The 27619-nt window shown below is 33.9% G+C and overlaps 1 protein-coding gene across 8 annotated transcripts in view; it reads left to right on the top strand.

Moving 5' to 3' along the window:
- Positions 1–27619, top strand: part of CSMD3 (CUB and Sushi multiple domains 3) — a 1243168-nt gene that overhangs the window by 843893 nt on the left and 371656 nt on the right. For all 8 annotated transcript variants that reach the window (XM_039464529.2, XM_074387065.1, XM_074387064.1 and 5 more), the window contains one exon: positions 25945–26114. In XM_039464529.2, coding sequence (XP_039320463.1) covers positions 25945–26114 — 170 coding nt within the window. The remainder of the gene's footprint in view (positions 1–25944; positions 26115–27619) is intronic.

Raw genomic sequence — 27619 nt, 5'->3', positions numbered from 1 at the left:
ACACAAACCACTTCAGGATGATGTGAACACTTCTGTTAGAAAGGTTCTGTGTATCTGTTCAATCCAGAGCTTTTTATTTTTAGAATTTCTGTTTCAGACTTACAGGTAACCATTTCCTTCTAAAATAAAGTATTTTAAACCAATAACTACATAAAGTTAGATATTGAATTTTAGTTTTTAGCTTACATCCCACATTCTGTACTTCTCTTAGAGATCTTTTATCAGGATTGGAATTTGAGTATTTCAAAAACCTCTTAAAAACAAGTTTAGTACACAAATGCTACGTTTTACACTGGCTGTTAATTTAAGTTCAGATGCTGTGTTTAAATTTTTGAACTGCTCTACAGTGATTTTTAGGGTCCAGAATAAAAATTGAAGTGGTTGAGTTAGTTTCCTAAACTTATCCATTAGATATTGAGATTATCCGTTAGATATTGAGACGATTATAGACATAACAAGAAAACCCTCTGTATACATATTTTCTAGGGCTAGAAAATAACAACTGGTCTTATGGAATATAGTTTCAAGTTTGTACCTAGTTTTAAAAGAATATAGAACTAATTTAATGAACAGTACTCTAAGGTACTATTTTAATTAAATAAAATTTACGGAATACCTACTCAATAATATTAACATGGGCCAAGCACTGTGCTAGGCAATTGGGATATAGTGTTCCCAAGACAATGATAAGTTTGCTGATTTCAAAGAACTCACAGTCTAAGGAAAATGTGAAAATATTAACAGGAAATGTTAATAGAATGTGATAAAAACAAAACAAAACAAAACAAAACAAAACACCACAGTAAAACCGGCAGCTTCCCAGAGAAAATATTTCTAATTAAGAGTAAGGGATGAGTTGGATTTAGTTTGAGGTAATTAGGGGAAAGTGTGTGAATGGGAGAGAAAGTGTTCTTTTGAGTAGTAAGGGTACCTGCAAAAAGCCAGTACCAAGTAGAAGCAGAATGCACTTTTGGAAGTACAAGCAATTTGGCTGCTGTTCCCTGAGATTGGGAACAAAGAGGATAAAGAAGACTGTGGAGGTTGGGAGGATGAAATAAATGGCATCTGCTCAGGAATTTGAACTGCTTATGGGATATATGCACAGAGGTGTGTGATAGAAACATATATATATATATATATATATATATATATATATATAAAATGCAGCTAAGTTAAGATAATTAGTTTGGAAATACAGATTTGGGAATCTTAGAATGATAAATGAAATGAGATTTCCGAAGAGAGGTGTAGAAACTTAAAAATCTGTTGTATGTTAGCATACTAAACACTCTAGAAAAGGCAGAATTTCTCACAGGCCTAAACTTCTTGAGAAGCTTTATAATATGAGTGTTAGATGGGAGATAAACTAAAAAGTTAATGTCAAATTCTGGGGGCTGTGAAAAGTTCAGAGAAGATAGAGATTTAAATTGGTTGAGGCTGTCATGGAAGACATTTAAAAAATTATGTATGTGCATGTATATGTTTGTATACATATCTAATTTTATTTGTGACATTTGACATTTTAGTTTGGACATTATATATGTTCATACTAAAATGCCAAATGCCATTTTGACTAAGAAAATGTAAAGATATTTGAAGTATAAATATAATATTCTTAATTGTGTCTCTAGGAATCTCTGTGGCTGAATTAAAAAGTGATGCTCAGCAAGGCTCCTAATATTTACTTTTAATCAACAACTTTCTTATCATTCATGTACAGTATTGAAATTTTAAAAGTCTGTATAACATAGAAGTTGTACAGGGTAGTCACATTTTGTACAAGTGTATGTTCCTGAAGACATCATGATACAAGCTCATAAATCATGTCTACATTTTCTATAGTAATTAATGTAAAGCAATGGGGGAAAGCATTCTTAAAATTCATAAATCTAGAATAATGCTGCTTTTATAAAATAATACTTTAATGCTAATTTTATAAAATTTTCAGCATTATTTACAGTATTTTATAGAGTGTTCTCTCCTAAATTAACAGAAAGCACATTATGGTTGTTAGTCATTTTCATTGTGTTTTAGCACAATCTGACTTTCATTCTAAAGGTTTATTTTTATATCGTCACCATCACTTTTTTCCTTGCATGCTTGGCACATATTTTTATAACAAAATATTTGAATTATAACTACAGAGACCATTAGGGTAATAGCAAAGTAATGGTGAACACCCTTGCTTCTCCAGAGTCTGTTCTCAACTCAGAACTTGAATGATCCTTTAAAGATATACACCCTAAGAACCCTAAATAGCTGTGCCTTTAGTAGTTATTTGCTCAGAACTTCAGTAGATTAGAGTTAGCAGAGCAGAGCACAGTGCAGCTGAAGTCAAATGCGTAAGGAGGAGAAGAGGATGGGGTGAGGGAACAGAAATAAGAGTGTATCAGGCAGGGTTCTGTGGGCCATTACAAGGACTTTGGTTTTACTCAGAATGAGATGGAAAGCCATTAAAGGATTCTAAGCAAAGGCTTTTCAAAGGGACAAACATATATTGATCCTAGAATATATGTCTTTAAAGGATCATTCAGGCTCTGAGTTGCAAAATAGACCCTGGGAAACAAAAGTGGAAGTGGAGTGGTGAGTTTGCTACCATGGCAATTAGGCCCTCCAGCTGCAGTGTTTCCCTTGACATTTCCCCCTATAAGCCAAGCATATTCTCCCCCGACAAAAAATTCTAGAGACAAGGTTTTGCTTTGCTGTGTAGGTTGGTCTCAAACTCCAGGTCTCAAGCAGTCCTCCAACTTTGACCTCCCAAAATGCTTGGATTACAGGCATGAGCCACCATGCCTGGCCTTATCTATTTTTCTATACTTGCTTACTGTCTTTTTCTCTCAGGAAAGAGATACATTATGAAAAATGTAGTTTCTCTTTCTTGCCGAGAGCATAGTGTTTGGTACATAGTAGAACCTTAATAAATATTTGTGAGATGAATGAAAGAATGCCACCTACAGTCACTCCGTAGTGTTTCTCATGCAAAGCATAGTGTGCCAAAGGCTGGCGGATATATCCAGTTAAAATGAAGGTGTAGGGCCGTGTGGCATTTCAAAATAAACATGGTTTACAACAACTTGATTCACATCTTTAAAATTATGTGATTTTAAAATTATTTTTATTGAGTTATTTACATAAAAGTGTTTATTAAAATGAGAATTAATATTTTAATTATTAAGGTATTTCAAATGTGCATGGTTTAAATTAATGTAAAATGAAACTCCATATATCGAATTTACCACAAGAGTATTTCTTCATTCAGTTTTTGCTTTATAGAGCACTTTTTCTACAAAGAAATTTAAGCAAGCAAACCAACAAAATAAAAACAAAAACCTCGATTGTAATAATGGTAGGGCAGAAAATAGCAGTGAGAGAAACAGAGAGACTAGCAAACAGCAATAAAGGAATAATAAAAAATAACACACCTGTAAGCGACAACCTGTTAAAAGAACACTCAAACCTCCTGTAGAGTGATGATCTTCTCAGTAATTTTGTAACACATAGACTTTCCTTTAAAGTTTTAACTTTAGGCTGGGAAAAAGCACATTATGGTGCTATGGTAGTTGCTGCCTATAATCCCAGCACCTTTTGGAGGTTAAAGTGGGAAGATAGCTTGACACCAGAAATTCAAGGCGAGTCTGGGCAATGAAGAATCTCAGACCATCCTCTCAACCATTCCCCTCCCCACTCCTCTATCTCTACAAAAATAAATAAATAAATGAATGAATAAATAAATGAAATAGCCATGTCCAATGGTGGTGATGTACACCATAATTTCAGAGTCTCGGGAAGCTGTGACTAAAGGCTCAGTTGAGCCCAGGAGTTCAAAGCTAAAGTGAGGTATGACAGAGCCACTGCACTTAGCCTGAGTGACATAGCAAGACTCTATCTCAAAAAAAAAAAAAAAAGGAAGAGTTCAGAAATGTTTTTAACTTGGATTGTTTAAAAATATACATGCAGGATCACAATGTTTTTCTTTTTTAAGACAATTTCCTCAAAAGAACACTATTTCCCAACTCTGATCACAGCTTATTTACTTTAGAACCATTAGTGTTCCTATGAAGAATTCAAGAGGGTCTATTTGCCATTCTTCAATTCTTCAGCTGGTCCTATAATTTATAATCTCTTAGCATGTTTCCCTAAACTGCAATGTCTTCCCTAAATTCTTTGAATTTCTTAATCCCACCCCATTAGGATACAAAACAGAGAATATGAAGCTACAATATAAGGTGAAAAATCCTCAAAGAATCTCAACTGTAACAACTGTTCCTAAGAAACTACTATGGTGAAGACCAAGGAAAGGGATAGTTTTTTTTGTTTGTTTTTTGTTTTTTTTTTAATTTACATCCATGCAGACCTTAAGTCTGTTGAAATATAGTTTGGTGTTTACATGTCTGTTATACCTGGCTAATAATTCATCTAATGAACATAAGAACTGTAATAAAATGAGATTTTTTTCTCAGGAAAATCAAAGGCATTATAGAATTGTTTTAGGTTGTGTTTTATGCCTTTAAAATTTGATTGTAGTTTTCTTTATCTGTGGGCTTTCCTCAACTTCTATAAGCAAAACTGGTTATGTTCATGGTACCCCACCAAACTTGTTTATATTTGTTTTTGTAGCACTTAGTGCATCACAGAGCAATTTATCATTTAATCTATTTGTTTAATTCTTCTTACTCCCAGTAAATAGCAAAGTGATTGCTTTGTAATAGAATTTGTATTAATCTATCACTGGTTTAAAATATAATATTTTAATTCAGGATGCTGTATTTTAGATGCTTAATGTCTCATAAGTGAAATTTGAATATATATTGTTTTATATTGACAAATTGTGTATTTTGTATGCACTCTTGCAGTCCAGTAGACAAAGAAGGCACATTCTGAATTTAATCCCATTAGCTAGAATCTGTAATGGGAATATAAAATGACTCAACATGTGTTGTTGCCAGCAACAAATGCCACCCAAGTACTAATGAGTCATATCTAGTTTGAATGGCACAGCCATCTAAAAAGCCAGTGGTCTATTACAGAGCATGGTTTAGAGCAAAACAAAGAGCTAAGCACTATCAATGCTTAGCTATTATGCTTCTCAGGATTTATTCTAAAATTTTTAGATTTTTATCATAGAAATTTTAAGTTTCCATTGAAAGTTGAACTACTCTTCCCTAAAGACATTTTTATGTCTCTTTTGGCTATTTATGTAAAGAAGACAATAACTCATTAGTAAAATTAAAGTGGCATAACCCAAGAGAGTTTGTTTCCTTGAATTAATTTGGTACATTTCAGAGAATGTAAATATTCTCCATGATACCTGTAAGAAATTCTTTAGGGAAGATATTCATCAACCAGATGTACCTTGGTGGCCTGGATATGGTTTAGGATTGGTAGTCTTGCTCTCAGTTTTTGTATTCGCAGATGGAAAGTCAAGGGTTATCTGCATTATGAGTGGCATTTTTCAGTCGTTCCATCTCAGTGAAACTTCAACACTTGAGCTAGAATTTTTCATAATGAAGAATTGTTCACATACTCATTTTGTTTCTTCTTCATGTAATCATTTTACAAAAAGGTTTCTGTCCATAGTAAATCCTCTCACACTTAAAAATTCATCTAAAATATCACATTTTCCAAGAGTTAGTTATTGCTTGCTTTATAGTATATAGAGGTAATTACTGAGTACTTTGCATGATGCATTTAAATGCAACTTGAAGATACAGAGGAAGAAAGCATGAAGCTTCTCTGAACTGAAATAGTGATATTTAACACATTGGCCAAAGAGAAGGCCATCATAGCAGGGTCAGTATACTCAGTATAGGTATAGTATACCCTATACCAGGGCATGAGGTCCACTCCTTTCAGCCTCCAGAGAAGAACTAAGAGATGAAAATCAGATGTTGCTCAGCTGATAAGGTGGCAGTCAGATGTAGAGACATTCACATGTGCTCTTTTTTGTTTGTTTTCTTTCATTTTGCAGAGCTTTAGGAAAGAAGACCTGTTTTACGAATTCTGCTAACTCAAAAATCACTAGTAAAATGGCCTTTGGACATTTATGTATTGGTTAATAAGAGTATATACAATTAAATGTTATTACCAGTAAGAAGGGAATAAAAGGTGAAATCAGCAACAGTGTGTATTTCAAACAGCTGCGGAAGTCTCATATTGATCACTGTCATTTGAAATGTTATAATGGGAACTAGAGAAATATTAGAGAATTGAGACAGTATTTGAGATCCGAAACAGGAAGCCAAAGAGATCAATACATTTCTGTACTTTTTGCTGAAGCTCCTTAACATTGTGTGTGTGTGTGTGTTTTTAATTTTAGCTTTATTGAGGTATAATTGATGAATAAACTTGTATGTATTCAAGATATACAATACAATGTTTTAATTATACATCTATGTTGTGAAATGATTGTAATAATCAAGCTAATTTAAATATTCATCCCCTCACATAGTTGCATTGTGTGTGTGTGCATGATGAGATTGTTTAAGATCTCTCTTCAGAAAATTTTAAGCTTGTAATACAATTTTTTAACTATAGTAACCATGCTGTGTGTCTGGTTTCCAGAAATTATTCCTCTTAAAACTGTAAATTTGTATCCTTTGGCCAACATCTCATCATTTCTTCTACTCCCCCCTGCACAGCCCACCTTTGTTAACTAGCTTTCTACTCTGTTTGAGTTCAACTTTGTTATATCCTACATGTATGTGAGATCCTGGGGTATTTGTCTTTGTGTGTTTGGCTTATTTCACTTACCCTAATGTCTTCCAGTTTCATCCATGTTGTTGCAAATGTCAGAATTTTCTTCTTTTTAAAGGCTAAATAATATTTCGTATTGAATAATATTCTCTCTATATATATATCACATTTTCTTTTCCATTCATCCATCATCCACACTTGGGTTGTTTCTATATCTTGGCTACTGTGAAAACTGCTGCAATAAACATGAGCACGCAGATAACAGTGCTTTTATGTTCTTTTGCCTACATACCCTGAAGTGAAGTTGCTGGGTAAATGACAGGCCTACTTTTAACATTCTTAGGAGCCTACATACTGTTTTCTATATAACTGTACCAACTTGAATTCCCACCAACAATGTATAAGGGTTCCCTTTTCTCCATATCCATGCCAATACTTGTTATATTTTTACTTTATTATAATAGATATGCTAACAGATGTGACGTGGTATCTAATTGTGCTTTTGATTTGCGTTTCTCTGATGACTAGTGATGCTGAGTACCTTTTCATATACCTGTAGACCATTTGTATGTCTTCTTTGGAGACATGTCTACTGAAACCTCTAGCCCATTACCTAATAGGGTTGTTTGGAGTTTGAAAAATAAAGTCATTTGAGTTTCTTGAATATGATGGATATTAACTACTTATCAGTTACATGTTTTGCAAATATATTCTCCTTTTTTTTTTTTTTTTTTTTTTTTGAGACATTGTCTCACTCTGTCACCCAGGCTGGAGTACAGTGGTGTGATCTTGGCTCACTGTAACATCTGCCTCCCAGATTCAAGTGATTCTCCTGTCTCAGCTTCCTGAATAGCTGAGATTAACAGGTGTCCACCATGTGTTGCTTTTTCATTTTGCTGATTGTTTCCCCTACTGGGCAGAAACTTTTTAGTTTGATGTAGTTTTATCATTTATCTTTGCTTTTATTGTTTGTCCTTTTTGTGTTATATCCAAAACATCATCTCTGAGATTATAATTATAGAACTTTTTTTTTTTTCTGCTTTCTTTTAGAAGTGTTAAGGTTTCAGGTCTCATGTTTAATTTTTAATTAATTTGAAGCTGATTTTGTGTATGTGTACTATAAAGAGCCAGTTTCACATTTTTGCATATGAATATCAGCTTTTCTAACAACATTTATTGAAGAGACTCTTCTTTTCCCATCAGGTATTCTTAGAGCTTTTGCAGAAGATTAGTAGATCATATACACCTGTGTTTATTTGAGGTTTTCTGTATTTTCTTTTTCATCTATATGAAATACATAAACAATATATATATATATATATATATGTATATGTGTATATATATAAAATTTCAAAATTGGTTTGTTAAAATACACACACATATACATATATAAACTATATAAATACATGCACATATATCATATACATATATATATATATATACACACATACACACACATACATACATATACATATATAGTTTTCATGCCAGTATGCCGGTATCATATTGGTTTGAGGGGAATTTTTTTGGTAATAATTTGAAACCAGGAAGTATGATGCTGTCAACTTTATTCTTATTGCTCAAGATTGCTTCAGCTATTTTGTTCTATGTGAATTTTGGTTTGATTTTCCATTTCTATGAAAAATGCCATCGAAATTTTGGTAGGAATTGAATTAAATCTGCATACTGTTTTGGAAAGTGTGGATATTTTTACAATATTAAATCTCACCCATGAACACATGATGTTAATTTATTAATAGCTTCAATTTCTTTTATTAATATTTTATTGCTTTCAGTGTACCTTTCATCTCCTTGGTTAAATTTATACCTAAGTATTTTATTCTTTTTTATGTGATAATACATGGGATTGCTTTCTTAATGTCTTTTTTGAATAGTTCATTGTTAGTATATGGAAAGAATTAATTTATGTAAGTTAATGTTATATCCTGTAATTTTACTGAATTCATTTATTAGTTCTACCAGTTTTGTTGGTGGGGTCTTTAGAGTCTTCCATATGTAAAATTATGTCATCTGCAAATAGAGACAATTGCCTTCTTCTTTATGATTCAGATGTTTTTTATTTTTTATTTTCTTTCCTAGTTGTTCTGGCTAGAATTTTCAGTGTTATAGTAAATAGAATTGGCAAGAGTGGGCGTTCTTATCTTGTTCCTAATCTTGGAGGGCAAGCATTCAACGTTTCAATGTTTGATGTCAGCTGTGGGCTTCTGATGTATGACCTTTATTGTGTTTAGATGTATTTTTTATATTACCTCATCTTTTGAAAGTTTTTATTATAAATGGATGTTGAATTTTGTCAAGTGTTTTTTCTGCATTTATTGACATGATAATTTTTTTTTTCATTTTGTTAATGTAGTGTATCATGTTTATTAATATCTTTATGGTAAACTGAAGCATATTGCATTCCAGGGATAAATTTAACTTGATTATGGCACTGTTGAATTTGGTTTGTTAAAATTTTGTTGAGGATGTTTGAATCTATGATCATGAAGGGTATTAGCCTGCAAATATTTTTGGTCGTATCTTGTCTGGCTTTGGTATCAGGTTAATATTGGCCTTTTAAATAAATCTGGATGTTCTTTCTCCTCTTCATTTCTTTAGAAGAGTCTGAGAAGGTTAGTGTTAATTATTCTATAAATGTTCAATAAAATTCTACAATGAAATAATTAATTTCTGAGCTTTCTTTCAATGGGAGATTTTTAATTATTGATTCAGACTTCTCACTCATTATTAATTGATTTATATTTTGTATTTCTTTATAATTCAGTCTTTGTAAGTTGTGTTTTTCTTAGAATTTATTCATTTATTCTAGATTATCCAATTTGTTGGCATGTAACTGTGATGGTAGTGTCTTTTTTTTAAATTGCATTTTAGGTTTTGGGGTACATGTGAAGAACATGCAAGATTGTTGCATAGGTACACACATGGCAGTGTGGTTTGCTGCCTTTCTCCCCTTCACTTATATCTGGCATTTCTCCCCATGCTACTTCTTCCCAGCTCCCCACCCTCCCGCCCTGTTTTGCCCCATTTTCCCCCAACAGACTACAGTGTGTAGTGCTCCCCTCCCTGTGTCCATGTGTTCTCATTGTTCAGCACCCACCTATGAGTGAGAACATGAGGTGTTTGATTTTCTGCTCTTGTGTCAGTTTGCTGAGAATGATGGTTTCCAGGTTCATCCATGTCCCTACAAAGGACATGAACTCAACGTTTTTGATGGCTGCATAATATTCCATGGTGTATATGTACCACATTTCCCCTGTCCAGTCTATCATTGATGGGCATTTGGGTTGGTTCCAGGTCTTTGCTATTGTAAACAGTGCTGCAGTGAACATTCGTGTGCATGTGTCCTTATAGTAGAACGATTTATAATCCTTTGGATATATACCCAGTAATGGGATTACTGGGTCAAATGGAATTTCTATTTTTGGGTCATTGAGGAATCGCCACACTGTCTTCCACAATGGCTGAACTAATTTACATTCCCACCAACAGTGTAAGAGTGTTTCTATTTCTACACATCCTCTCCAGCATCTGTTGTCTCCAGATTTTTTAATGATCGCCATTCTAACTGGTGTGAGATGGTATCTCAATGTGGTTTTGATTTGCATTTATCTAATGACCAGTGATGATGAGCATTTTTTCATGTTTGTTGGCCTCATGTATGTGATAGTCTCTTACGATTATATTTCTATGCTATTAGTTGTAATGCCTCCTCTTTCATTTATGATTTTATTTATTTGAGGCTTCTCTCTTTTCTTTAGTATAAAGTTTTATGAATTTTGTTTATTTTTTCAAAACACAGACTCTTAGTTCATTCACCTTTTCTATTGTTTTTCTAATCTCCATTTCATTTATTTCTGCTCTGATCTTTGTCTTTTTCTTCCTTTCACTTACTTTGAGCATAGCTGTTTTTGTTTGTTTGGTTGGTTGGTTGGTTTTTGTTTGCTTATTCTTTTCTTTTCTTTTCTTTTCATAGTGGCTGGAGAGGTAAAGTTAGGTTGTTTATTTGAGATCTTTCTGTTTTCTTCATGCAGCCATTTATCACTGAAAACTCTCTTGGACAATGCTGCATCCCATAAGTTTTGGTATTTTTCCTCCTTCATTTGTCTTAAGATATTTTCTAATTTTCCTTTTGATTTATTCTTTGAAACATTTATTGGTCACAATTATGTTGTTTAATTTCCATATATTTGTGAATTTTCTAGTTTTCCTCCTGTTACTAACTTTTAGTTTTATCCCATTAAGTTGAAAAAGGTCCTTGGTATAATTTCAGTCTTAAACTTGTTCAGATTTTTTTGTGGCCTAGCATGTGATATGTCCTGAAGAATATTTCATGTGCATTTAAGAATAATGTGTACTCTGCTGCTGTTGGATGAAATGCTCTGTTAGGTTCGTTTGGTCTGGAGAGTAGTTCAAGTACAGTGTTTCTTTGTTGATTATCTGCCTGGAAGATCTGGGGTTCTGGAGGTGAGGCATCCTATACATCTCCTGGCAGCCTCTGATGGAGTCAGTGGAGCTATTAGTAGCTTCTATAGCCTCCATTCTCTCTTTCCAGCTTCTCCCAATTACTGAGCAGTGTCAATCACTTCAGGATTCTAGGTGAAGCAAGAAAGAGGTAGGTCTATTAGGGAGTGTCCTGCATGCTGGAGAAGTCAGGAACTCATTCACTATGCTTTTACTTTCCACGTAGGAGAAATCATGGGCTTTGGGGGATTCTCTTGGCACTGAGCTGTGCCACCTTGGAGGAGAGGAGACATCGGCAACCTGATACCATTCTTCGTACCCCCTTGATAAATCAATTTTTGAATTTTATGGTGTCATAGTGTGTTAGAACTTCTCCACTGGACTTCCAAACAAAAGAGGTACTTTTGTTTATAGAAACTTGTCTAAATTGATGCTGCTTCAGAGAGTGATGGTAGAAGGTCTTATTTCACGCTAGTGTTGTTTTAAATGTGAGGTACAGACCCATATCTCTGCTTTAAAGGCCAAAACTTATTAGAATGAAGGACAGAATTGACAGATTATGCTAGACATTCTTTGTGATTAATTAATCACAATGAACCATAATGTAAATTAATTATTATTACATTTGTGTAAATGAGCCTTGAAAACAGGTATTTTTTCCAACTTTTATTTTACATTCAGTGGATATATGCGCAGGTTTGTTATATGAGTAAATTGCATGTCATGGTTGTTTGGTGTACAGATTATTTCATTCCCAGGTAATGAGCATAGTATCTAATAGGTAGTCTTTTTGATCCTCACCCTACTCCTACACTTTGCCCTCCCACCCTTCACTTGGTGTCTATTGTTCCCTTTTTTGTTTCCACATGCATTCAATGTTTAGCTCCCGTTTATACATGAGAACATGTGATATTTGGCTTTTTGTTCCTGTATTAATTTGCTTAGGATAATGGCCTCCAGCTTTATCCATGTTGTTGCAGAGAACGTTATTTCATTCCTTTTTATGACTATGTGATATTCCATGGTGTATATGTACCACATTTTCTTTATGCATTTTACTATTGGTGGGCATCTAGGTTGATTCCATGGCATTGTTATTGTGAATAGTGCTGCAGTGAACAAATGTATGCATGCAACTTTATGGTAGAACAACTTATACTCCCTTGAGTAAATATTCAGTAGTGAGATTTCTGGGTCAAATAATAGTTATCTTTTATTTTACTTTACTTTTTACTTTTTTTTTTAATTGTACTTTAGGTTCTGGGGTACGTGTGAAGATCATGCAGGATTGTTGCATAGGTACACATATGGTAATATGGTTTGCTGCCTCCATCACCCCGTCACCTACATCTGGCATGTCTCCCATGTTATCCCTCCCCAACATCCTTACTCTGCCCCACTGTCCCTCCCTTGGCCCCCACAACAGACCCGAGTGTGTGATGCTAGCCTCCTTGTGTCCCTGTGTTCTGATTGTTCAGCATCTGCCTATGAGTGAGAACATGCGGTGTTTGATTTTCTGTTCTTGTGTCAGTTTGCTGAGAAGACATATATGAGGCCAGCAAACATATGAAAAAATGCTCTTCATCACTGATTATTAGAGAAATGCAGATCAAAACCACATTGAGATACCACCTCATGCCAGTTAGAATGGTGATCATTAAAAAATCTGGAGACAACAGATGCTGGAGAGGATGTGGAGAAATAGGAACACTTTTACACTGTTAGTGGGAGTGTAAAGTAGTTCAACCATTGTGGAAGACCGTGTGGCGCTTCCTCAAGGACCTAGAAATAGAAATTGCATTTGAAATAGAAATTGCAATCCCATTACCAATCCCATTACTGGGTATATACCCAAAGGTTTATAAATCATTCTGTTATAAAGACACATGCACTCGTATGTTCATAGTGGCACTGTTTACAATAGCAAAGACCTGGAACTAACCCAAATGCCCATCAATAATAGACTAGACAAGGAAAATGTGGCATCTATATACCATGGAATACCATGCAGCCATAAAAAATGATGAGTTCGTGTCCTTTGTAGGGACATGGATGAATCTGGAAATTGTTATGTTTTAAATTCTTTGAGAAATATCCAAACAGCTTTCCAAAATGACTGAACTAACTTACATTGCCACTGACAGTATAAAGCAGTCCCTTTTCTCTAAAGCCTCACCAGCATACCTTACTTTTTTATATATTTATTAATAGCTATTCTGACTGGTGTGAGATGATATCTCATTGTGCTTTTGATTTGTATTTCTCTAATGATTCATGACATTGACCATTTTTTACATGCTTATTGACCACGTTTTGAGAAGTGTCTATTCATATCTTTTGCCCATTTTTTAATAGGATTGTCTATTTTTTGCTTGCTAATTTGTTTAAGTTTCTTATAGATTCTGGATATTAGACCTTTGTCAGATGTGTAGTTTGTAAATGTTTTCTCCTATTCTGTTGGTTGCCTGTTTACTCAGTTAATCATTTCTTTTGCTGTACAGAAACTCTTTAGTTTAACTAGGTCCCTTTTGTTAATTTTCTTATTTATTGCTATTGCTTTTGGCCTCTCCATTATGAAACCTTTGCCAGGAGCTACGTGTTGGTGTTTCTTAGGTTTTCTTTCAGAATTTTTATAATTTTGGGTTTTGCATTTAAGGCTTTAATCCATCCTGAGTTGGTTTTTGTATATGATGAAAGGAAAGAGTCCAGTTTCAATCTTCTGCATATGCCTAGCCAGTTATCTCAACACTACTTATTTATTGCATAGATAATTCTTTCCCTTATGCTTCTTTTTGTTGACTTTGTCAAAGATTATATTGTTATAGGTATATGGCTTCATTTCTGGGTTCTCTAATCTGCTCCATTGGTCTATGTTTCCATTTTTATACCAGTACCATGTTGTTTGACTGTATTGAACTGTAGCTATTTCTATCAAACTACCAATGATATTTTCACATAATTAGAGAAAAAAAAACTATTCTAAAATTTCATATTGATGCCAAAAAAAAAAAAAAAAAAAAAAAGGAGTGCAAATAGCCAATGCCATCCTAAGCAAAAAGAACAAAGGTGGAAGCATCACGCTACCTGACTTCAAACTTTGCTGAAAACAGTTCTTAAGATCTTCTGAGCTTGTTGAATATTTACTATAAGTAATGCAGTAAAAAATCTCCCTTTCCCCTCTACCTTCCAACTGAAAAACTGTTCACTTAACTGAAAATTTGTGTATTACAGTTTGAAAAAAATTTTTTTTTTTTTTTTTTTTTTGAGACGGAGTTTCACTCTTGTTACCCAGGCTGGAGTGCAATGGCGCGATCTCGGCTCACCGCAACCTCCGCCTCCTGGGTTCAGGCAATTCTCCTGCCTCAGCCTTCTGAGTAGCTGGGATTACAGGCACGCGCCACCATGCACAGCTAATTCTTTGTATTTTTAGTTTCACCATGTTGACCAGGATGGTCTCGATCTCTCGACCTCGTGATCCACTCGCCTCGGCCTCCCAAAGTGCTGGGATTACAGGCTTGAGCCACCGCGCCCGGCTGAAAAATTTTAAACAATGCTGATTTTGGAGAGCAGAAGTGGGAATGGATGATGATCTTAAGTTGAAAAAAATTTAACATTATTTATTCAATAAAATCTGAATCAATATTTAGCTTAAGTGGCTAGATTTACTTAATGAAGATTTTATTTTTTATAAAGTAACTTCTAACCTGGTTTTATTTTATTTTTGTTTGTTACCAATGCCTTAACTTACCTAATATACACATTCATCATACAGTTGACCCTTGAACCACACAAGTTTGAACTGCTCAGGTCCACTTATATGCAATTTTTTTTTTTTGATAAATATATTAGAAAACTTTTTGGAGATTTGTGACAATTTCAAAAAACTAACAGATGAACCATGTAACCTAAAAAAAAGAGGAAAACTTAGATATGTCATGAATGCATTAAAAATATGTAGACATCTATTTTATCATTTACTACCATAAAAGTTACACAAATCTATTATTAAAAAAGTTAACATTTTTCCAGACTTACCAACACAAACACTTACAGACCATACAGGGCACATGGAGAGGAAAGTAAATAAATATAAAGATGCCATATAAAATCACAATTGCAAAAAATTAACTGCAGTACATACTGTACTACAGTAATAATTTGTTAGCCACCTCTTTTTGCTCTTATGGTGAGCCCAAGTGTTGCAAATATTTACTAAACTACCATGTGACATCAGTCATCTCCACATGAGCAATTTGTCTCTCCAGTAAACTCCATAGTGCAGTAAAATATGATTTGTATAATTTCTCACATACTTTTTGTTGTTTAATGCAATATCATAAACTGAATAATGCCATGGGTATGAAGTGGCACTATCAATTCTGGAAGTACTCCCAAGAAGCAGAAAAATGTCACAACATTACAAGAAAAATGTGAACTGGGCTGGATGCAGTGGCTCACCCCTGTAATCCCAGCACTTTGAGAGGCCGAGGTGGGCATATCACTTGAGACCAGGAGTTCAAGACCAGTCTGGCCAACATGGTAAAACCACATTTCTACTAAAAATACAAAACTTAGCCTGGCATGGTGGCACACACCTGTAGTCCCAGCTACTTGGGAAGCCAAGGCACCAGCCGAGATTTTGCCACTGCACTCCAGCCTAGACGACAGAGTGAGACTTTGTCTGTCCCTACTCGAGCCCACAAAAATGTGAATTGCTTGAAATGTACCACAGATTGATGTCTGAATCTGTGATTGCCCACCATTTCAGACATTTGATTCATCTTATAAGCTGATCACACAAATGTATGGTATCAATAAATACAGTAGTATAAATAAATTTTTTAAATTATTTTCTTGATAACATTTTTACTGTAGCTTACTTTATTGTAAGAATATGTTATATAACACATATAACATATAAGCTATGTGTTAATTGACCCTTATGTTATTGGTGAGGCTGTGGGACACCATCAGGCTATTAGTAGTTAAGTTTTGGGGGAGTCAAATGTTAGACATGAATTTTCAAATGCATGGAGAGTCAATTTCCCAACCCCTGAGTTGTTCAAGTGCTGATTATACTATAGACTTTTCTCTTTGAATGTGTTTAAAAAATCTTTTGGAAGTTTGTTTACTATTTAGATGATTTAATTAGATATTAGGGATCTCCCAATAACACCAACATCAGCGTAACATTTAGTAATGTTTGGCTTATTTGCTTCCTTATCTTTTTATTAAAATTTTTAAATAGACAGTGACCACTCTAAAGGAGAAGAAGAAAATGCACAGAAAGCTATTTGCTCCCATTGGCCTCCCTTTTTCCCCGTCCTACTAGAGAACTTTGTTAAGGTTATGGTCAACCTGAAACTTGTATTTCATTCTATAAAGAGAAAAATTGTTTTAATATCCCTAATACCTATGGTTTAAGATTAAGTTTAGTAATTAAGCTTAGTATTTATTTATTTATTTATTTATTAAGCATTTAATAAACTCATTGCAGATAACATATTTCCATGGTGCCCAGGGAGTTATGAAATTAGAAGGGATACTATATAATAATATTAATTGAAATAAGTAAAACTAAAAGTTACTCCTGTCTTTCCTTTTTTCCCCAAGTACCAGGAAGATTAATATGTTTAAATTGAATTGCCTTCTTCCCCTGAATCTGCCTTTTCTCTTCTCAGCCAATCAGAATTCCACCCATTCTTCAAAGTGCAACCAAAATGCTACCTTCTTGATAAAGCATTCTCTGACTTTTTCATCAGAAGCAATGTCTCTCTCCTTAAACCTGTAAACATCATTTCTTATTTTCTTGCACCTTTTGCTTTGTAGCATAGTAATTTATACAAGTGTCTATAGTCCTTTAGAAAGTGAAGATCCTTGATTGTATAGTTGTATCTTGTTTGCCTCTGAGTGGAAATATCATGTAGGGATTAGGTGTCTTGGGCCTGGAGACAGACCCATCTGTGTTTAAATTTCACCATTTTTGTAATCTTGAGTACCTTATTCCACCACTTCCATCTTCAAATTTATCCTCAGAAATAACACAGGTTTACTTTGTTGAGATGTGCATATAAAGAACTTAGAAGAGTAAGCACTTAACAACTACTGTTAACTCTTGCTATTGCACATATCACCCTCAGATAAAGTGTGGATATAGTATGCAGAGAAATTAAATTCTATTAGAGAAAATAAATATATTTTGTTCTTGTCTTCAATAATTACTACTTCTGACACTTCCAAGAATAATGAATCTCTCTTTTTCTTAGTATTCCTACCTCCTTGTTATTGAATTAACAGTATCCATTGGGTTTTCACAGAATCTAGAGAAGTATATTAGAATCATGGAATATCAGAAATACTACTACATGTTTCCTTACTCTCAGGACACCCAAAACTGCAATTTGGTTTGACCATTCCACTAAAAGACAAGAAAAAATACGACTGCATAAAAGATTGCCTTCTCTTTACACATTTATACAATGTGCTTTAAAAAGAGGAAGGAATATTTATATAGAAACATTTTTGACATAGACATAATTATTATAATACCATTCTTGCTGATTGAGTTAAATGAGGTAGTCAAAGGTCTGTGCTCTAAAGGTCTTGCCATTATAAACCAATAATAATCTTGGCCCAATATGCAGTGTTTAAAAAATAATGAAAACAAAACCACCTATTCTGAGCACAATGTCCGTATTTTTTCACTGAATTTTAAATAAAGAGCCATTTATTTAAATCTACTGTAGAATTTTTTTTATTTTTGTATCATTTTTTATTATCTATATATGGTGTTTTTTAGTAGTAATTATAGTGTACATGGAATTTTAATTCATGACTTAAGTTATTATATTTAAAAATCAAACAGATTTTTTTTTTTCCGAATGGCTTCTTAGCCTAGTTTTAAGTTAATAGATTTTTTGGGGTTTTCTGACTCAGAGATAGGATTATATATATATATATATATATATATATATATATATATATAGAGAGAGAGAGAGAGAGAGAGAGAGAGAGAGAGAGAGAGACAGAGTCTCCACCCAGGCTGGAGTGCAATGGCATGATCTTGGTTCACTGCAACCTCTGCCTCCTCAGTTCAAACTATTCTCCTGCCTCAGCTCCCCGAGTACCTGGGATTACACGTGCCAACCACCATGCCCAGCTAATTTTTTGTATTTTTAGTAGAGATGGAGTTTACCATGTTGGTCAGGCTGATTGAACTCCTGACCTCATGATCTGTCCGCCTCCACCTCCCAAAGTGCTGGGAGGACAGGTGTGAGCCACCACGCCCAGCCAAAGAGATAGCATTTTAAAACCCCAGTTACCCTCCACCTCTGTACTATTACTTTTGCTTAAAATAAAAACATCCTGAAATGTTTTTAATTCAAAACTAACCAAAAAACAAAACAAAACAAAATACAAAAGCAGCAACCAACAACAAAAATCCTTCCTTCAAACTGGTATCATCTCTGACCCCTTTACAGACAATATTGTACTTCCTTTCTTCCCAACCTCTTATTGCCCAAATCAATGTACTCTCAGTATTCATTTTAATTAAACTCTGTCTTAACACTGCTGACAATTATTTTCTTAAAACTATCCCCTCCTTACTCTTCCATGATACCACCTTCTTTGAATGTCCCTTTTGTATCCCTCTTAAGTTCTCTTGCTGAGTGTACCCTGGTTTTAGTTTGTTTCTCTTCTCTTCGCTTCGCTTCCCTTCGCTTCGCTTCGCTTCCCTTCGCTTCGCTTCGCTTCCCTTCGCTTCGCTTCGCTTCCCTTCGCTTCGCTTCACTTCTCTTCTCTTCTCTCTCTCTCTCCATATATATATATCTTCTCTCTATGTATATCTATCTATATCTATCTTATCTATCTTATCTATCTATCTATCTATCTATCTATCTATCTATCTATCTATCTATATGGAGAGAGAGAGAGAGAGAGAGAGAGAGAGAGAGAGAGAGGAGGGGTCAGTCTCCTGGAGAAGAGGCCTAATCCTCGCCCGCCATGTCCAGGGGCTTCGAGCTGCAGCTGGGGGATGGCAGTCCCCAGGCGGCCCAGTGATCGGCCGCAGGCCACTGCTGGGATTAACAGAGAAGAGTGTATCCAGAAGACATGTCACTCTTGAGGTGGCCGGTTGTCAGCTGCGAATCAAACCAATACACACAAATCTGTGTTTTTATCAGTCTTCAGAGAAGAGTCAGCTCATACCATTGAAGACAAATCTATGGTGCTATTTGAATCCTGGAGATAGTTTTTATTTGTTAGTTGACAAATACATTTTCTGTATTCTATCTATACGCTCTGAAATGGAAATGGAATGTACCTTGAGATGAAGACACTGAGACACAGAAGGTTTAAGGCTTGCCCAAGGTCACAACTTAATATATGGCAGAGGTGGGATCCAAACGAAAGACTTTCCAGAGTTGATGCTCTTACTGACTACCCTCTGCTGCATGAGAATGCTTACTATAGCACGCATTTGAAAGGCTAAATAAATGTGGTGAATAGTCCTATAAATATATATATGTGTGTGTGTATATATATATATATATAGAGAGAGAGAGAGAGAAAGAGAGAGAGAGAGAGAGAATGTGTGTATGTGCCTGTGTGTGTGTGTGCGTGTGTGTGTGTGTGTGTGTGTGTGTGTGTTCTCTGGATAAACCTTTTTGTCTGTAGCTTTGAAAAACAATTCCATGGGTACAAATATGTCTAGCTGCTTAGTGTACTTTACTTGATATCCAACAAGTATACCAAATTTATCTTGTGCAAAAATACATTCATCAGCATTATAATCAAAGCCACTCCTTGTCTTCTCTACCTTTTCCTCTCTTTCATGACCTCACATCAAACTTGTCTTCAAGTTCTGTAACTTTTACTTTTATCCCCAAGACCTAATACAGTATCAGGCATGTCCATAGTTATTTTTATTAAGAACGTTTTTTTTTTTTTTTCTTTTTTTTTTTTTTTTGAGACAGAGTTTTGCTCTTGTTACCCAGGCTGGAGTGCAATGGCGCGATCTCGGCTCATCGCAACCTCCGCCTCCTGGGTTCAGGCAATTCTCCTGCCTCAGCCTCCTGAGTAGCTGCGATTACAGGCACGTGCCACCATGCCCAGCTAATTTTTTTGTATTTTTAGTAGAGACGGGGTTTCACTATGTTGACCGGGATGGTCTCGATCTCTTGACCTCGTGATCCACCCGCCTCGGCCTCCCAAAGTGCTGGGATTACAGGCTTGAGCCACCGCGCCCGGCAAGAACGTTATTTTTAATAAATAACTGAGCACAGTAGACCTTCAATAGCTTTCATGGAAAGCAGAAAAGATGAAAAGCCCATGTCAGGTTATAGGAAATAGTCCATATTTTTTAAAGTTTTGAATTTAAACTCTTCATTATGACTGCAAGTAACACACAAAAATATAATTCTACTGGTAATAACAATTACCCTAATTCTGCATGGTAAAAAATAATGATAGGAAATGCATTAAAAACAAATGTTTAAGGGAAAAAATGACTATGAAACTTCTTTGAATTCTTCAAAAGTTTTTTTTTAAACTCTTGATTTATAAATAACTTTAAGTAGCACTAGTTTGCACTTGGGTACATACATGTATTATATTTAGAGAGGCTAAAAGGAGAAAGCCAGTTAAGTACTATTATTGCCTAAGACAAACAAAAGAAAGTAGAAACAAGACTTTATGCAAGTAATACTAATGGATTCTTATGTTCTCAGCAGGGGCATAAGGAAATTAATATATTTTTCTAACCTACAATTTCTATCCCATTCTGAAAATCCAAGTATTTAAAATGTCTATTTAAGAAAACAAAATATTTTTGACCAAAAGGTAACAGTTTGTTTAATACTGCTAAGTTGATAAGACATCTTGGGAAAAATGCTCTTAAAAAATAATCATCATCTTATTAACACATTTTGTCATATTTCACAATTTTAGATGCCCCATTTAAAAAAAAAAAAACTAACATCTGTGAAATTGTCATGTATCTCACAATCAATAAATATCATAGTATATTGGCAGCATTTTTGCTTTTTTAGAGACACAGAAAGATGCCTTTTATAATCAATGGTATCCTAATTTAATGAAATAAAATCTATATTGCATTTGGAATATAATCGGCTCAATTAGCTGATAAATAAAAAAAAAATCTAAATTCACATGCAAGAAAGAAATGATTGATTTTGATTTAATACTTATATGATCCTCCGTGAGCAAGATCACATATTATCCTTATTTTTCTTCTCATAATAATTAAACATATGGAAAAAATATATTTCTGCTTAATGCTACACCTTGTTTGACTTGCATACCGTATTTTTATGTTGGGAAACTTTCTAAGTTTTTTGAACAAGCTAAATCAAGTATATTTTGTCTGCTTTCACAAAACAATTTAAAAATAAAGAAACTCAATTGTAATGAAAGTTAAAAAAAAAAAACTTGTGAACTTTACTGATCATAGACATTTTTCAGATTTCCAGTCAAATTTCTGAAAACCATTTTAACAGCTTTTCTGAAAATACATGACTGTATGCACACAATAGATGATACCAGATTTTCTTATCCCAGTAATAGAAATTAATGATTCATGGGCTTATCTGTTTTTCAGTTAGTATGAAAATATTGAAATTCAATGGATATCTCTACTCTAGTGAATTCTTCACTTGTAGCAGTGACTCTTATCATCAGATTTCAGTACACGTTTCTTTCCCACTCCAATCCAACTGAAGCCACATTTATCAACATATTGTTTTCGTATTCAGTAAAGACTTTCATATTGGTAACTTGAATCTGCATGTTTAAATAAAAAATTATTTTATATGAATAGGATTTTTTTTCAGAAGTCATCATATACAATGTGTACACTGCACAGAAAATATTTATATGCTGAAAAGAGTACTAAGTACTGATTCTCCAAAAACATTTTCCTAACACTGCTAAATTATGTAATGTTTTTATATTATTAATTTTTGTGTTTTAAGATGATACCATCCCCCAGTTCAAATTAGAGAGAGGAAACATTACTGCCTATTGGTAGCTTTACACTAATTATTTTGTAGGAAATCCTTATTATCAAACGTAGGCTTTATCAGTTAGTGTCATCAGTTGTCAAGAGCATAAAATTCATTCTAGGCCAACATATGAGAGAAACAAGGTCCTGGGCTTATGTTAAGATAGGAAGAAGTGTGCTCACCTCACCTTCAGAAAACATTGCAACCGTGAACCCTGAAGCAGTGGTTTTCTGATCTAAAATCTCAAAACATTTTATAAATGTAGCTTATTCAGTCTCCCTTTTTGTTCTTCATAGTCTGCAACCAACATTCCAAGCCTTAAAGACAAAAGTATTTCTCCATCACAAGAATAAGCAGCTCACACCTAATGACTTCTCTATACACACCTAAGAAAGAATATTTCTTCCCCTATCACACCAGATAAACATCCTCAGAGACCTACCTTTAGATTAATCTTGCACAAAGAAAGCTTTTTCATACAAGGTCTTTCAGTTCTGAGGATTTGTCATTATCTCTTCCATCCCCCACCTCCTCCAACAATGTTTTTAGATATGTTCCTTCTGTTTGGAATATTTTCCCCCCACTTGCCTTCTCCCGTAATCCTTAATTTACTCATCCATTTTCAAATTGCAGTACTTCAGAGAGTCTTTTCTGACTATTCAGGACAGGTCAGGGCTCTCAGTTATATGCTTTCAGATAATATATTTTTATTTGAGTGATTGTGTGATAAACAACCATCTTTTCCACTGGAAAGTAAGTCCCATAAGAGCTTCAACTACTCCCCCCATCACCCAGTAAATAATAAATATTTCATAAATATCTATGGAATCAATCAATTTATTTTTTCCAAATAAGAGCATTCTATCATTTGCCTCTAGGCACTTCAAATGTCTTACAGTACATTCCCAACCAAACAAATAAATTGTTTATATTACAATGATCTTATAGTTTCTTATTGTGACAAATTTTTCACACACATTTATTTTACATATACAGGGATACCCATTGAATTACATTATTTTTTATAGCACCTGACTGAAAACCTTAACACTGACATAATCTTCTGAGTCACAGATTTGTGACTGTTCAGTGATAGTGGTATACTGTTCAGTGATAGTGGTATACAAATGTCACTTTGGCTGGGAGATAACTTTTTCAACTAGCCTTTACCAGTTGGATCTTTAGGACCGCCTTTATTCAAACTCCTCTTTCTCATGCAGTTGACATTTTCACCTATAACCTTGTCTTCCTTTGTATCAACTAACTATACTTCTTCTTGTAGTTAGCTGTTCTGCTCCTAATTCATTTTCTCAATTTTAACATATTTTAAGAATATTCAGTCACAGTTTGCCAATACTTATCTTCTTAGTTTGCCAATACTTATCTTCTCAGTTTAAATAAGCTCTATGAAAACTTGCTATGCTAGTCATGTTATATGTAATTAAAATCTTGAAGTTATGATATTTTTGCTGGGCATTCATAAGCATGCAACCATGACTATTATTTGTGAGAATTATCCCTGATATTATAGTGTGATGTTGCTTTTTAAAAATTTCATATACTGTCACAGCCACCTAATGCTAAAAATAACCATAGCAATTTAATTCATATCAAGTAATTTTCCTTATGGTCTTTAATTTTCTTTATTCATATCTCTTGGGACCAGAGGTCATGTTCATATGCAGAGAAAATAGTATGTTCAAAGGCTCAAAGTGTGAGACTAGACCAAGGGCCTGTACTAGCTCAGGATAGTTAATTGTAAGGTCCATGGGTGATAGCTGGAAAGGCACGCTGAGATCACATTTTAAATGGCCTTGTATGACATTCTCTTGACTTTCACTTGACTTATTTTAAGCAGAAACCACAAGATCAAATTTGCAATTGAAAAAGATTCTGTCAAGTTATTACAGAGAAGAGCTAAAAACCATTTATATTTTCAAAGTCTCATGATTTTGTAAAATAATTTACATTTCCTTCTAAATAATCTAATTGACAAAAATATATGTTAATTCTAGATCACCTGTATTATCTGGAATACATTTATCTTCATGCCCCCATAAACATACCTATATTTTAACAAGCTAATAGAAAGAAATAAGGGAGATTTAATGTAAATTATTTCTATTAAATGATGGACTCCTGGCATTCTGTTGCATGATATAGATGAAATTTTCTCAGCAGTTCACAAAGGCATAATATGAGGGAGAATCAAGTTGTTACACAACATAGAATAATTAAAGGTGCAGCAAACTCCAGAAGCCTACACTGGACCAGCTGCTACCTGATCAACATTGCCAAAGGCAATTTAATTTTAGGAAAACAAAATCTTATGCCACATTAAATATATGTTGCTACTTTTTACTTTGTTGTTTTTGCCATTTTGTTCCTGTATTTGTAAACTGGTTTGGAATTATAACTGTATGCCACTAAAAGCATAAGGACATGTCTATTTGTTGAACGTGTTTAAGTAACATTAAAATCGAAATAATTTAAATCAATTTTGGAAGTTTGATTTTTTTTTTAGTCTTTAAAAGGAATTTGGAGGAACCCTTTATTGTGTAGCACTGGCTGTTAGTATCACACCATATTATTATTTCACACAATGTTTATATTATACTGACTGCTTCTTCTTGATCATTTTTATTTCATTAGACTTATGTTTCTATTGCTTTGTTTTTGTTAATGTTTAAGCATTTAAAAGATAAAGCAATTTATTATTTATCTTGTTGTCTACTTTCTCTGACTATTCCCATAAATTGTTATTTTTAAACTCTTATTTCTAGAAAATAAAAACTTGCTTTTTTTTTCCATTTTCAGTTAAATATTTGAAAATGTAAATATTTTTGCCCTATGGTTTGGAAAATGAAGTAAATTATTAGATAAGATAGACAGCTGAGTTTGCTGAGTCTCTGAAATATATTTAAGAATTGTTAAGGCTTTTGCAATATTGCCACAGCCTTTTATATTGAAATAAATCAAAATCAAACTAAGATTGTTGAGAAAGTCTCACTTTTTCCTAAGTGTTTAGATAGTTGCTCTAATTTTGCAAAATTTGTCCTGAAGGGTTAGCAGTACTGTTTTATCTGTTATGAGAATATCTTAATCTAGTCTAATTTTTGAAATTGAGAAAGGTGATATAATTTCCAAAGATGCCAAATTTGTTACAATTATTGGTTAGCTATTATTACCAGGGAGTTTAACTGTTATATCAGTTTTCAAAGATAATGTAACATTTGATTCCCTTTTTATTATTGAAATTTTTGTGTGAGTGCAATGCTGAGTATTAAAAGAAAAAAGAAGGGTCAAATTAATTAAAAAGGTAAAAATGTTTTAAAATATCAAATTAGAATCATTTAAAACCAAAATTAATATATTTCCCTTTTATTTAAAAGGGTTAAATTATAAATTTAAGTGTATTAAATTTATCAGAAATCTACAAATGCAAAATACATTCTTAAACTCTTATTCTCATCCTTTCCTGTGCTATCCTTTAATCCAGGGGGAAAATTACTGAAACTATTGTGTATTTTCATTGTACACAAGTGTCCTCTCCATGGGCTATAGTCTCTTCCTCTCATATGTTATTTGAGGAGGAAATCAATCATTTACAACATAAAGGCATTCTGTATGTTATTTTTCTGCTAGGCATTAGATAAAATAAAATATATTACACTTCCATACATGACATTGCTTGAAAATGATACTGCTATCTATTAAACTGTATTTCAATATTCTGTTTTACCTGCAGCTGAATGTGGTGCATCTGCAACAAATAATGAAGGAATTTTGCTGTCTCCAAATTATCCACTCAACTATGAAAACAACCATGAATGCATTTATAGTATACAGGTTCAAGCAGGAAAGGGAATCAATATTTCAGCCAGAACATTTCATTTAGCACAAGGAGATGTTCTTAAGGTAGGTGAACTGAGACATACTTGTATTTTAATCATTTTTAGTCATGAAGTACACATCAATAAACAAATATATACACCTAAATATGTGTGATTATATATATATTATTAAGCATAAGTTGATTCTGCCATTCACACATTCAAATTATACATTAATTATTATTTTCCTATTATTTCCATTGAAATAATCTGTTTTGTTTCCAGTGTTTATTTATAATAAAAGGTAAATTTTTATTTTATGATACATAAATTTTAATATTTCAGTAATACAAAAATAGGAAAGCTTTGATGTCCAATATCTTGTCTAATAAATATTATGTATAAAACATCATCAAATGACCACCGTGCAATGTGATAGTCATTTCTTTAAGAAACATAATGTTTTGTTTCTATTTGTATTCTATTGTCTATAAAGTAACATTTATTTTCGTTAATATATGAAGAATCTTTGGTATTTATGACCACAGATACATTTTATGAATATATAAGCCTAACAACTTAATGTTTATCAATTAAGAAAAAAAAGCCGGGCGCGGTGGCTCAAGCCTGTAATCCCAGCACTTTGGGAGGCCGAGGCGGGTGGATCACGAGGTCGAAAGATCGAGATCATCCTGGTCAACATGGTGAAACCCCGTCTCTACTACAAATACAATAAAACTAGCTGGGCATGGTGGCGTGTGCCTGTAATCCCGGATACTTAGGAGGCTGAGGCAGGAGAATTGCCTGAGCCCAGGAGGCGGAGGTTGCGGTGAGCCGAGATCGTGCCATTGCACTCCAGCCTGGGTAACAAGAGCGAAACTCCGTCCCAAAAAAAAAAAAAAAAAAAAAATACTTTGTTGATAATGACTATTGGTGTAAACATTATTTATTTAAGCAATTTGAAATAATCAAATGCTTACTTTTCTAAAAAGATTACATTTTGGCAAATAAATATTTTTATAGTTGCTGATTATATTTTCAATATAAATATTTTGGTAAATGTATATGGATTATTAGAGTAAAATTAAACACTTCCAAAAATCACATTTACATATTTTTTTCAATAATTATATAGTTTTTTTCCTATTTGTTAAGGTTTCCCTAAGCCAGGTGAAAAATTTATTATACTTATGTTTTCACAAATCTTGAAAAAACAATTATGGTATTCCAAATTGGCTACAGCAGGATAATTCTTTTTTTTTTTTTTTTTTTTTTGAGACGGAGTTTTGCTCTTGTTGTCCAGGCTGGAGTGCAATGGTGCAATCTCAGCTCACTGCAACCTTCACCTCCCAGGTTCCAGCAATTTTCCTGCCTCAGTCTCACGAGTACCTGGGAATACAGCCATGTGCCTCCACGCCTGGCTAATTTTTTGTATTTTTAGTAGAGACGGGTTCCTCCATGTTGGTCAGGCTGGTCTTGAACTCCCAACCTCAGGTGATCCACCCGCCTCGGCCTCCCAAAGTGCTGGGATTACAGGTATGAGCCACCGCACCTGGCAGAGAATTCTTTTTTAAGCAATGATTTTAACGT

This window comes from Saimiri boliviensis, chromosome 15 (genome assembly GCF_048565385.1).
Source record: "Saimiri boliviensis isolate mSaiBol1 chromosome 15, mSaiBol1.pri, whole genome shotgun sequence".
NCBI classification, from domain to species: Eukaryota; Metazoa; Chordata; class Mammalia; order Primates; family Cebidae; genus Saimiri; species Saimiri boliviensis.
Note: the sequence above shows the minus strand (reverse complement) of the source record. Positions and strands in the feature narration are given on the sequence as shown.